General features: G+C 36.2%; 1 protein-coding gene across 13 annotated transcripts in view; it reads right to left on the bottom strand.

Moving 5' to 3' along the window:
• The window catches only part of tjp1a (tight junction protein 1a), a 186,034-nt gene that overhangs the window by 79,073 nt on the left and 87,515 nt on the right, over positions 1–19,446 (bottom strand). The window contains exon 1 of one of the 13 annotated variants that reach the window (XM_056461583.1): positions 11,176–11,601. The exons of the other annotated variants lie outside the window; for them this stretch is intronic. Coding sequence (XP_056317558.1) covers positions 11,176–11,202 — 27 coding nt within the window. The 5' untranslated portion in view covers positions 11,203–11,601. Of the gene's footprint in view, positions 1–11,175; positions 11,602–19,446 lie in introns of those variants that run through there. 13 annotated transcript variants of the gene reach the window in all.

Here is a 19,446-nt window from a genome sequence, read left to right as displayed (position 1 = left end):
TTTAACTTCCCATTATAGTCTGTGAATACACTACAAAATGAAAATTGTCAAAACTACAATTTAACAAATGTTCAGTCTATTGACCTTGTTTTGTGATGTGGAAATGTGCTCGTTTTTGTGATTGTTTAAGTACTTCAGATTCCGTTGCCTACGGGAAAAATGACGAGGAATAATAAATAAGCTCAGTGTTGCCAGATTGAGCGGTTTATCAAAACTTTTATTGCAAATTTTTTTATCGCTAATTGACAATCAGCACCTCAATGTGTTCAAAAGAATGCCAAACGCCAAATTGGGTGAATTTATACATTTACGCCATTATACATCTACCTGAATCCATACTAGGAATCCATGAAGCTGCTGTGGAAGCTGGAACTCATGTCCTGCTTCTGTTGTGTCAAACAAGTCATTGTTTTATGAGTTGACAAATTAATTATTTTTAGGCTCACCAGATTTACTAGAGACACATTGGAGAACACTAACTAATTGATATCCTTAAAACTAACAGACCAAAACTAACATCTAAAATACTTTATTTTAATTTCACACGATATTTAATGCAAAGAATTTAGAAACTGTTTAAATATAATCTTTAAACATTTTAATCTACAATATATAGGCAAATACTGTAGGTAGTGTAATCTAGAGAACAATAAGTGCAGGGTTGTGATGTGATCCAATTATGTTGTAATTTTACTATTGTGGTTTTGTGACTGTTGGTGTTGGTTGCTGTATGGTTAAAAAAGTATGACAATTAAAGTAACTAGGCTAATGTCTGATTTAAATGAATTAAAATTAAATAACATAGTAATTAATAATTTGTCCATTTTTTTGTGAGTTTGGGTGGGTTTTGGACAGCTTTTGGGCTCGAAACCGTCAGTTATATCTGGCAACACTGATCAACATGCACAACGAGCCATTTTTAATGAATAAGGTCAATAGCATAGGTCTCAAACTCAATTCCCGGAGGGCCGCAGCTCTGCACAGTTTTATTCCAGCCCTAATCAAACACAGCTGATCCAACTAATCAAGGTGTTCAAGACTACTAGAGACTATTAAGCAGTCGTGAGATGGAGGTGGATGGAGCTAAACTATGCAGAGCTGCAGCCCTCCAGGAATTGAGTTTGAGACCATTGTTCTATAGATATGTGGAAATACTTGTCAACCAAAACAACTGTTCATTACAATATGATATCTCCAATTACTGGTCTTCCATGCATAGTCCAGTGTTTTTAGACTTTAAGGAATCTGGTTACATTGTAAACTAGACTGGACATTGAAAAACTGGACTGACAGTTACAATTTACTAGAACTTAATTGTTAAGCTGCTTTGACACAATCTACATTTAAAAGTTCTATAGAAATAAACATGAATTGAACGGTCATCTGTATGTGACGCTATTCAATACAACTTTTGCAATATTACTTTTGTAATATTTTTACAATTTATATTAAAAAATGAACAGGATGAAAACCAAAAAAGTACTTTCTTTAGACAGGGTCACTAAGAGACACTTATTAGCAGATTCTAACCACTCTAAATTAGTCATAATGTGAAGTTTGTCTTCAGGGGAAGATGGTCTTATTAGATAATGTGTAAGTTGTGCAATGTCAATGTCACGAGTTCTCAGTTAACAACCGAAACGAGGCTGTTCCCACATCTGAATTCCACAACCAAAATCTGTGATGCAAAACACACACACACACACACACACACACACACACACACACACACACACACACACACACACACACACACACACACACACACACACACAGCACAATGATGTGTAACTGTACAACAACAGGCTCATTCAGCGGGGGGTCCTTTTGTCAGGGTGTGCGTAAGAGAGAGAGTGAAAGAAAAAAAAACAAAGGGAGGACATGGGCAAATGATGAGTGAGAGAGGAAATAGGGGGATAAATAGGACACCTTGGTGCTGCTTGTATCCCAGACCCACAGAAACAGCAGTCACCCCCGACAGGCCTCCAGTCGAGGGTCACGTGACTAGTCTGAGCTCACTCAAAGGAATTCCCAAACCCTTATAGGCAGCATTCTGTCCCACAATGCCTGTTCTGTGGTCCAAATCAGACAGCCAGAGTTAATGAGCTGCTGATAAAGCTAGATTAATTTGCTTCACCACTACAATATATAATTAATATCCAGGAATAATGAATAACTCTCATCCTCATAATAACAATGTGTATATGCACAAGTTCCTATAATTATACACTACTAGTTTATAATATGCATTGTCACTCAAATATTTACACTGCTATTACAACCTGAAGCTACAAGTATTTCGCAATCATAACAGATTGGTGTTAAGATATATTTTATTTGGGAATATTTTATCTTAAAAAATTGATTTATTCAGCAGGGTTTTTATCGAAAGTTAAATGGAATGCGTTCCAAACTGTAATGGTAATTACATCGCGAGTTATTTACATATTAGGTCAATGCAAAGACACGACTAGAGATCCTGCAGTGCTATTCCAGCCCTAATAAACGTCTTATACCAAACCGTACCAAGACTGTGACCCTAAAACTGTGATACAAAATTAATCGTGAGCAATCTGAACTGATGCACTCCTAGTCTTTAGCATATTCAAAATGCTCTTTTTTTGTATGTAAAAATTAAATGTAAAAATTAAAATGCACTTATGTAAACGACATCTAATTGCAGACAAAAAGAAGAACAGAGGTAGGTTGTACCCATTTTTAGTGTTTGAAATTAGCAGAAAAGCTGCGTGTTGAACCTCAGATTCAAAGCAAAAGCCAATAATAATACTTTATATGCTAAAATATACACTTATAAAACTACAGCAAAAATTATACAGTTTCGATTACAAAATCTCAAGAGAAGGTAAATAATCAAATGAAGCCAAAAGAGCTCAGAAAGAGTCTGCAATACTTCAGAATTGCTGCCTAAAGCTGATGGTGCAGGGGAGCAGTGAAGGAAATTGCTCAAGCGTTATCTTCAAAACAGCCTTCTAGAGTTTCCCAGCTCCATAAACACAGACTAAATCTCAGCAAACCTGCTTTGTGCTGCGGGCACTATAAAGCTGAGGTCAGTAGACCTGGGTCTTAGACGTCAGGCCTAATGGAAAGCTGGACAGCCAACAGACACAAAGAAGCCAAGAAAAACTGCCTGCTAAAAACATAAACAGACTTTACTAAAAGAGCTTCACAATACAGTTTGTGGCTGTAAGCCAGTCAGATACAGTATCTTCAAAAGAGCGATTGCTCCTTCCCAGAGCAGTGTACTCGTATAAAATCCACAACACTGCTAATCCACTGACTCACACACACAAACCAAACCTCCAAACGAAGACCATCATTACTGCAACACTCTCACACACTCCATCCCCACAAACACACCAAATCTAGCAGCGATCACTATCATTACGTGCACACAATACAATAATAACAGACTATTATCAAATAAATACAGCCATCCAGTCTCAGGGGTAAATAAATGCTGTGGGGTCTGTAATCTCTTCAAGCTCAGTCTGCATTTAGCTGTCGCTTAAACAGCAATTATACAGGCGGCAAAAGCATTGAAAATAATCCATCTTATCAATGCGAATACTCCGCGGATCTGTTCGGAAGACACTGAGCTAGACATGGCCAACATCACCTGTTTGAAATATTCAGCTAGTTCAAGCTGAGGTAACATGAAGGAATTTGGCGTGCTGAGTTTGCGTCTGGGTCACTGTAGCCCACAATCTCCTGTTGGGCTCTGTATTATCATGGTTGAGAGAAGAAGGCTCACTAAGACCAGACATGTGATTCAGATTAAAGCTGATTTTTTTGTGTGTATGTGCCCTTTTCTCTCAGCCAGATTGGTGTATATAGAGTAGCACTGATAGATGTGATGGAAAAAAAAATTGGGGGGAAGAGAAATACATTGGTGTTAACAAGTACAACAACAAAGTTAAAAGTTATTTCCTGATAAATCCAATTTTACTTAATTTAATAGAATAAACTGTTTAATTTAATATACTGTTTAGAGAAATCATCCAACCACAACGTACTGATGTTGGTGAGATATGCTAACAAATGCTCCATTTACACACTAACAATGTAATGGTGCAGAGAAACGTCTCCAATCGAAATGCAGAGCAAAATAGAAACTATTACATTAAATGTCAAAAGAAACACCAGACCAGAACAATATAACAATGAAGGAAGAGATTAGTATAGGTGACCATAGGTCAAGGTGGATACTCATGACATGTGGAGTCCCACAAGGCTCGATTCTGGCACCTCTCCTGTTGAACCTTTATATGCTCCCTGTGAGCCAAATAATGAGAAAGAACCAAATCTCCTACCACAGCTATTCTGATAACAATCAGATCTACATAGTGACTACAGGCAAATAAATAAGGTCAAGAATCTTGGTGTGACTCTGGAGTCAGATCTGAGTTTCAATAGTCATGTCAAAGCAGTTAGTAAATCAGCATACTATCATCTCAAAAACATTGCCAGAATTAGATGCTTTGTTTCCAGTGAGAACTTAGAGAAACTTGTTCATGCTTTTATCAGCAGCAGGGTGGATTACTGTAACGGCCTCCTCACGGGCCTTCTCAAAAAGACAGACAGTTGCAGCTCAGGTAAAACGCTGCGGCCAGGATTATGACCAGAACCTGAAAATCAGAGCCCATCACAGCTGTCTTCAGGTCTTTACACTGGCTCTCAGTTACATTCAGAATAGGTTTTAAAGTATTATTACTTGTCTTTAAATCACTAAATGGCCTAGGACCTCAATACATTACTGATATGCTCACTAAATACAAACCTAACAGATCATTCAGATCTTTAGGATCATATAAATTAGAAATTCCTAGAGTTCAGTCAAAGCAGGGTGAATCCGCCTTCAGCAACTACGCCCCTCGCTGCTGGAATCAGCTTCCAGAAATGATCAGATGTGCTCCAACATTAGGCACATTCAAATCAAGACTGAAAACACATCTGTTTAGCTGTGCCTTTACTGAATTAGCACTGTGCTACATCCAACAGATCGCACTATTAAGTTTTTCTCTTGTTTTTCATTCTTTTATAACCCGTTTTATCACATTTAATCTGTTTTTTTTTCTGTTTTTAATCATTTTATTATTTGTTTTTATTTTCTTATACTTGTCTCTTTTATTCCTGTTTATATAATGCACTTTGAATTGCCACTGTGTGGGAAATGTGCTATATAAATAAACTTGCCTTGCCTAAACTACAGGAAGGTCTACCAAAACTTTGTGCTCTTTCTAACTGTCTGTAACACCAACAGCTCAGCACATCCTTCTGAATGATCAAAATGAGCTGAGATTTACACTATTAATATGTTTCCAAAAGGGAAAAACTACAAGAACCTTTTTGAAGTCATTAACAATCATTTATAACCTATATCTAACAACTTCTCAGTAAAGAAGCTTTCGTTGAATATAAAGTTTTTTTATGGAATCATTAATGTGAATCTGTGATGCTCCAATCAATCGGCCGGAGATTGGTATCGGCTGATAATCACATGAAATGACTCAATCAGTACTCGCCAATCTGGCCGATCTTATGAACCGATCGCAAGTGTTTGTTTAGGAGTTTTCAAGCAAAGGAAGATGCACATGCGCACCTGGGTTATACAGATAGCAGCACTACAACAGTATGTAAATGATGCGTGAAGGTGTAAGCAATCGCTGCGCACACATCACAGCAGCTAAAATATATACAGATGTGGTGCAACCTCTGTTTAAATACAGTTTATTGATGTGACTCGTGCAAGTGATGGTCTCTTTGTTGCAACCATACAGTGTTCTGTCCACACCCAGTGATTATAAGAGACATGTTTAATAATGTCAATAAAGAAGTTGTCCCTGATCGTTTACATACAGCCAATTTAAAAATGCACAATAGCCCTGAGTAAAATGTCAAATGTTTTAATTAAATTATGAGTGGTCCTTAAGGAGGAAAATATAAATGAGAAAAACTATGGGATAAACCTCTGTAAAGGTCACTCTAACATTGCTTTTATAAAATGATCAGATTTCCCAGTCTGCCGTACAAACAGTTTTTATTGCAGAGTGATTAAGGGGATAATATAATCAATAAACTCCACAAATACAAGCTAAGCTGCGGCTAAATTTAAGCAGCACATTAGCTTTTTGCCAAATTAATTGTATTTTTTCCATTAGTTGCACGTTCATTGATTTCGTGTCCCTTTATTGAACAATGAAGGAGTCCTGACAAAAACAGAGACTAAAGGCCCAATTTATTCTTCTGCATTGAGTGCACACAGTGTGTCCGGCATACCCTTACGTGGACCATGACACACACTCAAAAAATGTATCTACACATCAAAACGACACAGAACCCTGTGGTTGGCTGGCTTAGTATAGCTGTAAAAAGTGTTGATGGTGGAGAGAGCCATGGGAGCTGAGCAGGTGGCGTGCATGTTTAACAAATCTCGAGTCCTGTGGAGGAGCTCTGGGGATACTTTTGCTTTTTGTTTATTCTATGATTAAAGTTGTTGAACATTCAGCGATTCCTGCCCCTTTCTTCCCTGAATGAGTCTGAGTTGGACCTACTGTTAGCTGTTAGTAGCATCACACCCATTTATGGTGTCAACTCAAAACATTGTTAAAAAAAACTTGGCAGTACTACTGGCATTACTAGCATTTTGGAAGTATTATTGCAATGCAACACACTTGGCCGGAGATCGGTATCGGCCGATAATCACGTCAAGACTTGATCGGTACATGCTGTTCTGGCCGATCTCTTGAACTGATCACATGTGTTTGTTTACGAGTTTACAAGCAGATGAAGATGCACATGCATGCCCGGGTTATACATCAGCAGCGCTACAGCACACGAGTAATGTTTCCAAATTACATTGTTAGTAATTTTACTTACCTTTTTTTCTATTTGTTTTATCTATCCTTGTTTGTAAAGCTGCTTCTGACAATTACATGCATGCAACATCCTTAAATTTATTCTGTAAATAAATTCTCTAAAGCGAGATCTCATATTTAGATGGAAAATGTGCTTATGCAAGTTATATAATGCTTGAAGCATCAGAATCGTTACTCTGTATCGGCCGATCACCATGACAAGGAATCGGTATTCGGTATCGGCTGCAAAAATGCTGATTGGAGCATCCCTAACCAAGACAAAAGTACAAATAAATGTTTCTTTAAAAATGCAAGTATGAAAATGATGTAATTATGGTAAGCCAGTCTCTTCACATATAAAATTCTTTAAATATGAATGCATCATGTTACTTAAAATAAGGTTGCTATGTTATGGCTGCCCCGTTGTGTAGTAGACCACTATTAATATGCTACAAACTTACTGGCTACAATACAGAAACCAAAGAGATGACACATGTAGAGGATCACACACACAATTTTGCTTTCTCCTGTCACATGCAGTGAAGATCTAAGCCTGCTCAGACAGTTCCAGAACACTGAAAGCCCAGTGGGGAAGACTGAGGGGAGTGGGCTAACAGTGGGTGACAGTAGGGTACAGCCTAATTAAGTTCCCATTAGCTGAGCATTAAACTGCTGTAAGAATAAATTATATATATTGTGTTAGACAGAAACTTCATTTTTGTTTAGAAACCCACTGATAACTGGGGAAGGTGGCAGCATTTGAAAAAAATGTCATATAGATTAATTGATAAATTGGATGTTTATCAGAGAAGATGGGGAGAAGATGCACAGTAAAAGTGTAATAATCTTATTTGATTTATTTATGCTTTTTTTTTTAAACTAATATTATTTTTTGTGTGTGTGCTTTTTTATTTATTGAGTTTATATTGTTTATCTGTATTTACTGAATTTATGATAAAACATCTAATAACTGTAACTGCTGCTGTTGGGGAGAGGAAACGGGGTGTTTAAAGGATGTAAAAATGTGTAAACTGTTGGTACTGTTACCGTCATCAGTAGTTGACATGTTCTGTAAACTACTGATGACATTTCTTCTAAAAAGAAGTAGTTATCATTTAGAGCACAAAATTAACATTTTATTAACACAAATGAACAAAAAGTGCTATGTTTCAGACGTGCAATCTGGAAGTAATTTCTGTTTTACAATTGTTTCAGGACTTACAATTCATCTGCCTATTAGGGAAATGACTAGGAAAACAAATAGCCGTCAATCATTTGCTCTACAAACAAGTGTTTTTATGACTATACATAAAAATAATATAATAAAAAAATAACAATATCGCAGTTTTCAACAGCAAGCTGCATAACAAGCTGTTGTTTTTACAGCTAAAAATCAACTGGAAGTGAGTGAGACCGGAAATTTCAAGCCAATTAAGGTACCAATGGCTGCGCCTGCCCTGTTGTTAAAGAATGACGTCAATAATAACTAGCAACACTAATAAGTAAAACTGATTAAGCGAAACACTAACACACATCAATATATAGGCCCTGTAGTGGAGCTGCACCAGGAGCCCTGTGCTGCTACTCCTCACCATGGGAACCGCACAAGCTTTCCAACAACACAGACACACTTGAGTCTGATTGGCTGTGAGCGGCACACAAGACTTAGTAAGCAGCACAGTGCACTGCCACATTTCAACCTTTACAGCTTTATCTTCAGAATTTTGTGCAAGAAAAAACTAGAGAGCCAGATAAAAAAACAAACATTCCCTTTCCATTCCTCTTTTCTAATATGTCTAGAGATATGTTTGTTCCCTGATGATTAAAAAAAAAACTCTCAAAGAGGGCCAGAGGCTCCAGCGGTAATTAACATAACCTCTCCAAAGCAGAAATGGAGGACAAGAGCTTTCTCTCTCTCTGATTTGACTATGAATACAAGCTTGAGGGGCCTATTTATAGTATTAATACAAATCATTTTCTCTTGTATTTTGTGTGGGACAGACAGACAGGTGATGGAGAATATATTTACTCTTCCTTCTTCAACACCTTTGTTTTCATGCAGATGGGACACTAGGTTAGTTCCATTTAGACTGAAATATTATTTTTTTCCCTGAAGTAGAGGGTGTTTATTTACTCGAGAACAAATATGGCATGATGTCAATCCAGAAAGTCAGATACTGTCATAGAGGGTGTGTGAGTGAGACAGTCCAGTTTAACAAGAAACTTAAATAAGAACAAACAGACATGATCAGTGCCATGACTAATCCCACAAATGTAACAGGATTCTGTTATAGCAGGAAAATCTATTCCATTTAGAAATAAATTAGCAGTTACTGTAGGTTTTCTCAATCAAAAAATACTCTATGATTTTGAAAATTATTTTTAAACCACTTTGCGCTCCATAAAAAAATCCTTACCAAAGTCCTAAATAAGCCATACTCAGTAGTGAGCATGCAACGCATGTGGTGTCATTGAAGATGTGCATAGAGGTTTTGTCTCTGTAAGCTGTCTTAAGCCACAGGTCTCCCTTGGGCATCTGGCCTGTTCATTCAGTTAACTTTAAATAACAAATAGTCCCAAATTGAGTATTAGTGTAGTCATTTTCCTCTTCTCTCAAAAGACCTGATGAAGATGTAATTATCTAGATGATTTTTGTTGTTGTTCTTATATTGTGCTATCTCACAGAGGAAACAGATACTGGGACTGAACAAAACTTTAGGACCAAAAAACATGGTCACCCAAGCTTATCCACACCTCAAACAGACATAATAAACTATCTCCACCTTGAAAAACACAGCTAGTGTCCTGACGTAGACCTTCAGTTGCTAATTTTTAGTGATAAACTGTAATTATAACAGTTATAATTTATAAATAAATAAATAACTATTTAAAATAAGGGCTTTCTTCCTAATATATCGCGCCTATTTTCTAATATATAATACAAAAAATCTGTTTCTAATTTACACAATACCAATATTGTGCATTAAATTGATCTAAAATGAGACTGAGTACATTTACAATTACATGTAGTTATTTAGCAAACACTTAAAATAAACAGCACTACTGTTGTTAATAATAATAATAATAATAATAATGAGAAATGTTTCTTGAGCATCAAATCAGCGCTATAAAAACAGATGCTATAACCCTAAAACATAACAAAAATAACTTCAATTGTAATAATTCACATTATTGCTGATTTTTACAGTATTTTAAATCATAATATTGATAGAAATGCTCCAATGAAATAATGTAAATACACAGCATGGCATTACATCATTACGTAAGCATTTCAACTCATCGAAACTCACCAAACCTGAATGACTGAGTGTGCAGTACACATTCCTGTGTTTTCATACGCTTCTCAAACTGCACAGTGGAAGAGGAAGCACATTCGACAGCACCATAAACATATAAACAAACACAATGTGCGCCATTGTAGTTCGGGAGCCACCTTATGGAAAAAAAGACTCCGTGGGCGCTCGCTCGCTCTCTCTCGTAGTGTAAACAACCCATAATCGTTTGTTCAATCGCGAATATGAATGTTTAACATAATAACTTAAAAAAGTACTATAATTTTGCTATCTGTACACAGGATCGAGTAGTAGTAGTAGTAGTAGTAGTAGTAGTAGTAGTAGTAGTAGTAGTAGTAGTAGCTGCTATGCACCTGCAAAATCATGCCCACAATTTTCAGTCAAAAAAACACAAGATTCCCCTATAGGCTATGCGCATAATTAATTGTCCCCGGAAAAAATGGTTCTTAAAACTTTCATATTTTGAGAGAAAAAAAAAAATTACAAAATGAAAACACTTTCACACCTCTTTGTATTGTCATACTGCCAGAACATTAATCAACAGGTACCTTGAGAGTCCCAAACTCTCCTAACTATCAGAACTCACAAAATTCCAAGAATGTTAAAGAGACAGTACATGGAAAACATATTCGTATAATGTTAACTGTTTTGTAAACAATACAAAGTATCTTAGTAAGAATGACAGTCGATCGCCATTGACTTCTACATATACTGAAAGTGGTGACTGAGACTCGTTCTGCCAGTGATGTTTCACTGATGATAGAAAGTCATCTTTGAACCAACGCGGGATGGTAACATTACACGATTTATTACATTTTCGATGAACTACCCCTTTAAGACTGTGTCATTCGTGTGGATTATAGAAAAATAGGATACGGTCACAGGGAAAATGCGCCTTTTCACACATCTATTGCTCCTTAAATGGGTCAGGACTCGAATCCCGTCAAACTGTTTTGAAAAGTGCGTTTAGCAAAGTCATTTCCTACCTTATTTATTGCAGCCTTGGCAGACATTTTGATATCTTGTTGGCTCCCGGCGTAGCAAGTTTATTGCTGTTAAATATCACTACAACCAAAACACAAAAAATAGTCCTACGTCCTGCCCAGCAGCCGCGACAGCGCCGGGCAAAGCGGGTTTATTTCTTTTGACCGCCCAAAGACATGTCAACACAACTGAAATCCCGCAGTCCAAAGTTCATCATCTATTATTATTGCGCGTGAACGTGCATAAACTTCACAAGCTCCACGAACACTCTGCTGAGGGTCTCTCTTTCGCTTTCGGATAAAATAAAGAAGAAATAATAATAATATCTTGCTTTCCCAGAGCCGCGCCACAAAGTTTATTAATATCGGTGCGAACCGTCCCACAGCGGCAGAAGTTTCAAACAGATGAACTCGATCCTCGCTTCTCTCCTCTCCCAGCAACAATCATGACATGTCTGACTGGGATAGACCATTACAGTTCCGCGGGGGTGATGGGGTGTAAACCGGGACGGTGTGAGACGTTTAACCACATTTCCAGATACGAGATGTTAACTCTATGTGTACACGCAGCTGTTTAAAGAGTTTATTTCGAGAGTTAAATGATACTTTTGTCACTTTTTTACAATAACTCACTGTAGCAAGATTAGAGGCCAACAAACACCCCGCGCCTGATTTTTTTGTCTTGACCGGGGAGCGGATGGGATGGAGAGAGGGAAAAAAAGGTGAAGTGGATTCAAGTTGTTTCTCGCTGCTGTGTTTGGTAAAAAGTTTAATACTGGAAGAATTTAATTTCTGTATTTTATCGAAAAACATTTTTTTTTCTGAAACAAAAACATTTTGATTTGATTATTTAATTTTTATATTTAATTCTGTATTTTAACCAAAAACAAAGAAAATAAAATGTAAATTATTTGTAAACTTGCCATGTTAAAACATGTTCTAACTATATAGCATAGAAAAAAAGTAATCATCATATAATTAATTTCTAAATATTCCATTATAATGTTTGCATTATACAGAACCAGTTGAAAGGAGGGCAGTGGGAGGCATAACTAAGTCCTTCACATAAAATATATATATATATATATGCATGCTGCTCTTTTCCATTCAGCATAATAATTATGCATACCAAACTTTGATTTAATTTTACAGACATCTGAAATTGTATGTGGTTTAACCTTTAGATGGAGTTCTGGTTTATAAGAAACCATTCAGGAAACCTAAAGCAACATAATTGCCGCAATACAGAGCACTTCCTGTGGTTTCCGGGCCCCCTCCCATAGGACAGGGCCCCAGAATGCTGTTTGTATTGTTTTGAAATCAGCATTATGGGCTGTACTTTTCATCTCAAAATGTCAGCTTATGTTTGCAACTGATAAAAAAGTGAAACAATCTCACACAAATATCATTGATTGCACAAGAGTATAATTAGTCATTCATACTAAAGCATTCCTGCTTTAAGTCCCTGGAGTGTTTGCATGTTCAGAAAACATCAGCCTAAAAAGGTTTCATTTAAATTCAACAAGCAGAGGAACAGAGGAAGCAAACTCTCTCTAATCTCCATAGTTCATGCAACCATCATTAAGATGGTAAAGATATCACTTCTGAATACAGCAAAACTGAGGATAAAATAGTTATATTTAAACTCTGTAGTATAAATAGCCTCTAATAAAAGAAGGGCTACTTTAGTGCACCCTTTTACCACAGAAACATAAATGTAATCTGAGTAATCCAAATCGTACACCCATATTGACTACTGGTCACAAGGTCGCTGCTTGTAGATGTAATTCCACAAATACTTTGATGACTGATGGACAGGTCCAGGGGAGAGGCTAAGGATATTTTGGATTAGTCATGCTGCTGGATAAATTCTCGTAATAAACCAGACCAGAGGGTTAAACCCAAAATAACTCAGTGTAAGAGGTCACATTCTCTCATAGCTATGGCTTTAGGAGCCATGAAAGTAGGGAAAGAGAGGGGAAAAAACATGAAAAATTGAAGACAAAGCTTTTCAACAAACAAAATCTCATTATACTATTAGTGCTGTCACCACATGAAATTTCAATTAAAATAAAAATTGTTTATGAATTGCAATGTTTTCAATGAATTAAAAAAATGATGATGATGGTGATAAAATATTTTCACACGAGACAAAATGAAATATTAGACTAGATATAACTCAGAATGAACTAAAACACAAACAGGACTCCTGAAACACACTGAACCCCAACAACACAGACAAAAAACACAAAGAAATAGTATGATAAATACTGCCAATGATGACAATCGCTCAATCCTCCTCCATCGCATGTTGCGATCAGCATCGACCAGCGAGGATATCAGGATATTCAGCATCCTTTCTGTTAGCGCTGGCAAATCAATCCCAAAATCCACAAAAAATCTCAGAATGACTCTTTCATGTCCACAAAAACCCAAGTCAAAAGGCTTTAGTGTAAGCCAAAGATTGAAAGAACTGTTATAACTCGAACTACAGACCGAATGGAGCAGAGACAGAAAATTTGTGACAGAAAAACACAATGAAAGCTGCTTTGTCTCGCATGGTTACCCTAAACAGCTCTCGGCATGAGCAACCTGAGGCATCGCATCAGCCGAAGAGCTCAGGTGTGCTCATGGAAGAGCAAGCACTTGGAAAACACTCCCATGGCCTCGGAAATCACACACACACATACATATGAGCAGCATGTCAGAGGGAAACCTCAGTAAGGCTCTGAGATTTAAAATGGTTTTGGTATAAAAATGCATCAATGTTTTACAATGTTATTGTTTTCTAAAATGCATATAATTTCAGAAATAAAGATACAAAAGCTGTCACTGGGGCAGTACCTTTTCAAATGGTACACATTTGTACTTTTTAGACACTAAAATGTACACTTTAGTTAATAATATGTACCAAAATGGACCATTTCAGTACAAAAGTCAACCTTTTAACGTGGTACTCCTCCAGTGAAGCTCTTGTAGCTTTACATTACGCATTACCTACCAAGTTCACAGTAAGAAAACATTAGAAATGCATCATAATCAAATTTACTGTGGAAATCAATATTGCTTTAAAAAGACAATATCAATGTACACATCATGTATCATTTTACATTTACTTATGTGTTTGTATATACTGTAAATGTCAGACAAACAGACAGACATACAGATAGATAGAAATAGTTTTTTTATTTCTATACATTACCATATGTTATTATTTTTGCATTGCGTGTTAGCCTGACAATGTTGAATTGTTAAACACAAATCCTCTACAAAATTTACAGCAACTGCATCACTTCACTATTACAGTCCAGCAGAAAAGGGCACCATGGAGAAATATAAACACACAAAAGAGCTCAGCACTGCACTTCTGTGAACAAAAACAACACATTTGATGGGAGACGTTCGAATCTGAAGCCAGGAACTGCCAACAGATGGATCTAATACATTCTTTTCTTTTTATCTCTTCTTCTCTTGGCTACACTATTTTGACTTCGAAATGTTCTTTCCATCAACATACTAAAGATTTGACCACTTTTGCTGAAGTAAAACATGCTCTGGGTTGAGCAGGAAACACAATTTGTTTATTTAATTTGAGGTTAAAATAAAGACGAAAGGTAAACCTCTGGAGCAGAAAACCTTAATATCGGTGAACCTCAGAGACCTGAGGAAGGGAACAGAGTAGAGGGAGAAAATGATCCAGTTTCACTGTCCGTCTTCATCTGTGTTGAATTAAAATCCAATTGACCTTATCTAGTTTCTAGAGTGCTTTATTTACTCTGCAAGTTCTTTCCTTAAAGTGTCTTGTTTCTACAGCTAACGAAAACCCTCTGGAGGTCACTCGATGAACTCGGCCAAGATTGGAGATCCTATTGAGGATACTTTCAGAATCAGACATACAAGATCACAAAAAAAAATTGTTAGAAAATGGAGGTAATTTGGTTTGCTGTTGATTCATCTAGGCCAAAAAAGAAACTAATACATTTACATTTGCTTAGCATTTATATGAGAGTATTTTTATCAATTGAAAACATGTGAAGAGTATGAACAAAGAGTCAAACAGGCTCCAGGAATACTTCTGTCACACAAACATATATGCTGCTGCTTGTCTTAAAGCAAATCACAAGTGTTATGAGAAAAACCAGGTATGTTTGAGAAATCTGCATACTTTTACTGTTGCTTCTTCAGAAATCGTGTCCTGTTCGTGGTTCAGATGCCTTTGATCCGTGTTGCATTCATATTTCATTTATAAGAATTTGTTTCAATCTCTTGTAAAATGTTCCAATCAATAAGTCAAGACAACATATGTTTTTAGCACCCGCTTCGAATGTTATCACTCGATTGAATGGGCATCATCAGTGGTTATCAGTTGATAGATATGGGCCAGTAGGGGCCTTCTGTGCCTACTGGTAGCCTCAGAAAGCTGTTATCAGGAGAAAACTCCAGATCCAGATCTGTTTTTACATTACTGTGATGGTTGGGTTTAGAGTTGGGGTAAGGGTAGATATTAATAAAATACAATAAATGGGAAATTTAATAAATAATATAAATAATTCTCAAGGTTAATCAGCTATACTAATAGAGAAGACTCCAGATCCAGATCCAGATCTGTTGTTACATTAGTGTGATGGTTGGGTTTAGAGTTGGGGTAAGGGTAGATATTAATAAAATACAATTACTGGGAAATTTAATAAATAATATAAATAATGCTCATGGTTAATCAGCTATACTAATAGAGAAGACTCCAGATCTGTTTTTACATTACTGTGACGTTTGGGTTTAGGGCTGGGGTAGGGGTAGACATATAAAATACAATTAATGGGAAGTTTAATAAATAATATAAATAATTCTCGCCATAGCCTTATGTGATCTATAGCTGATTAAACATGTGGATGGATGATAACAGCCTTCTGAGCCTACCAGTAGATGCAGAAGGCCCCTACTGGCCTATATATTCCAGGTGATATTTACTGATAATGACCATTCAATCAAGTGATAACATTTCAATCGTCTAGTTTTTAGTGAACTGTAACTTATTAAACTGAGTTAATCATGTTCTAACTTAATTTTTATAGGTTATGCAAGCCTTTGTAAGTCAGATAAATATATTATGAGTGCAAATGACTCATAAGATCAATTTGATTCAGCTTAAAAATTTAAGGCAACTAGTATATTTTTAACAGTGTAGTTATTTGGTGAGCAGCAGGGTCAGAAATCAGCATTTGTGCTTATTTAAATGGCCCACACTAACATAGCAATTGCACCATCGTTCAGTTTAAATGAACCAAACCTGCCGGGTTAACATTCCCTCAAAGTCAATAAAGCATTAAAAGTTTAATATAATCGACAGCCAGGAAACCATATAATCACATGGCACTTCTTGCTCTCAAAGCATCATGATTAGAATCACGGTTAATCCTAGTTCACCGAGCCCCAAGTGACCTGTCCTTTTCAACCCGATGGTGGTCTCAAAACATAGCTACCACACACAGAACATACCAACACGCAGACCCGCAATAAATCAAACGCTGGCAGGACACAAAATTGAGCTTTAGTTCATAATGCAAGTCACAGGGGAAAGCAGCAGAGAGGGAGATTGTTTATTCTGAGATTGAATGACCCCTGATGCAGGGAACAGTGGGACATGCTGCTCTGCTGAAAATTAGAAAACAGGTGGATTAAAAGTGCACCGCAATTACAGTATGTGACCCTTTCTGGAAAGGACCAGCTGACTCTGGCCAATATTAAAGTTTCACGGAACAATATATTAGTGCATTAGATTAGCATTAGAAAGCATTAGAAAGCATAAGTGAGATAAAAAAATATCGTTACATTAAAAGACATTAAAAAGAGCAACATGTTGTTAATTTAAAATAACCACCCCCACCAAATACATCCAATAACCCTCCACCATTAAAAAAAAAGTAAAAAGTGCAAATTCTCCTGTGTCAATATATGCAAGGAAAAGCTTTTGACATTTTAATCACTTCACAAGAGAAAGGATTCTTTTAAAATGAGTTAAAATAAACGAATAACAATCATGCTACTTTGTGACCTTCAGAACAGGAGCTTAATTGTTTGGTTCTAAAATTAGAAAATATTTACTTTTTTTTTCAGTCCCTCAAAGTGCTGTGGTTACAGACCAGGCAGCGTCAGCCCGGAGAGACTAGTTGTCCTCTATTCAACTCACTGGGTCATCGCTAAATGTGCTGTTACTGGTCAGTGTCAGTTACTATAAAGTCTAGTCATTGCTTCTTTTTTGACGTTAAACATTTGACATTTACATTCACACATGCACAAACAAATCTGTCAATATTTACTTAAATAAAAAGGGAAAATGCAATGATTTAATGAATTTATTATTATTATTATTAGTAGTAGTAGTAGTAGTAGTGCTCTTTTTTTATAAAATGATAATTTTCAAATTTCCTATTTCTAAGGAGAACATTGTAAAAGTTTACAAACTGGAAGCTCTGGCTGTGTGTTTGCATGCATAAAGGCAAAAAATATTTTTGCTGTTTGTTCAAACTACTTAAAAGGAGTTGAATCAACAAGTCATGAGGATCTTTTTGGGACAGCTTAACTGTTTTACATGCAATCCAATTAAATTTGTAAAAACAATTGAGTTAACGTAACTGAATTGTGTTAGAACAACATGAAGGAATCGTGTGGAACCCAGAATTTTTTTACAGTTTACATACAGTATAAAGTTTATAAAACATTACTATTAAATTATTACTATTTTGTAATTACACATTTCACAACAGTTTTTAAATTTGATGTTTGGATAATGTATAATGCATTGTGGTGTGGAACCCTGACAGTGTTGGGTTATGAAATGAGCAAATACATAAATCAACATGCCAGTATGAAAAAAAAAATGTCATAAAAGTTTGGAATTAAATAAAGATGGAGTAACGAACATTTTTTTCATTTTTAATCTTTGAGAGAATCGCTTCTTTAAAATGTGAGATTGAGATTGCAGAGATGGACATGCGACTTGTTTAGAGTCCATTGTTTTATGCACAAAGAATGGCCATGATCGCAAACAATGCTCCTTTAATCGCACAAAGACATTTATTCAGTGTACCATGACAATCATAAATACATAACAAACAAACAGTCCTTATTCTCAAACTCCAGCAAACATTTATAGAAATGGAATTATCAGCAATAAACAGCAGCTTTGTTTCGTTTTATTTTTCGCCAAAGACATTTTTTCCACATTTACATGTGTAAATTTAGACCATACATTCCAAAACTGCTGCGGGTGCTTTGATGAGACAGAGCTCAGCGCACCCTGTGCTTCAATAATTCACATCACACACTTGGTTAGATCAGCCTATTTATAAAAATCACAAAACACAGCCCTTTTTATTCTTTTAATAATTCTGCAAAGCTTATATAACTTCCAAAAAAAGACGTGAAGTTAGTATCAAGGTCGACTTTGAGATTTTGTTTTTGTTTTTTATCATGAGCTAAAAATCCTAAAATAGTGGAGTGATGTGATGAAGTACGCTACAGCAATTTACTTTTAATAAGTGATGAGTGTTGGAATGAAACTACAAAATGATTTTGCATTATGCACAATGTTTCCTTTCCTTACTATTTCTAGTGTTGCTTATTTCCTGGCATGTCAAAAATGTGATGTGGTCTACAGAGGGATTGTACAAAGGAACCCAAGAATATGTACATGTAAACATGCAAGCACCCACATACATAATACATGAAGCATATCACTAAATGAATCGTAACTTTGATGCCAATCACATCTCTAAAGCCCCATCCATTTTCTCCCTACTCATATGGAGCCATAATAGACTAATCCCCAAATGGCAGCACCGACATAGCAGCTTATTTACATGTGCAACACACATAACAGTCTTATGCCTATGCAATTCCTCTTTTTCATAGCTTTTTTTTCCACAGTCAAGCAGTGAACTAAACGTGTTACCTTTTCCGATTGGTAGAAAGGAGATATAGCCTGTTTGTCACTGCCTCCGGGGAGGAATATACTTACAAAACAGCCTCGCACAGATGTGAACGAATAGCACCTTTAGGGGCTATCAACAGTGAACACATTTTGCATTTCACTGCACTGCTTTTACATAGCTTTTTTAATATGTCAACATGAGCTAAAATGTGCCAATCAAGTTGTAAGAAAGACAACTTTAATATCACACCTCATACATGTTCCATTTCTGAATCTTTTCTAGCAATTTCTAGCTGCTTTAAATGCAAAAACAAATTTTGTTTCTGTGTATATGCTATGGTATT

Source organism: Danio aesculapii, chromosome 7 (assembly GCF_903798145.1).
Source record: "Danio aesculapii chromosome 7, fDanAes4.1, whole genome shotgun sequence".
NCBI lineage: Eukaryota > Metazoa > Chordata > Actinopteri > Cypriniformes > Danionidae > Danio > Danio aesculapii.
Note: the sequence above shows the minus strand (reverse complement) of the source record. Positions and strands in the feature narration are given on the sequence as shown.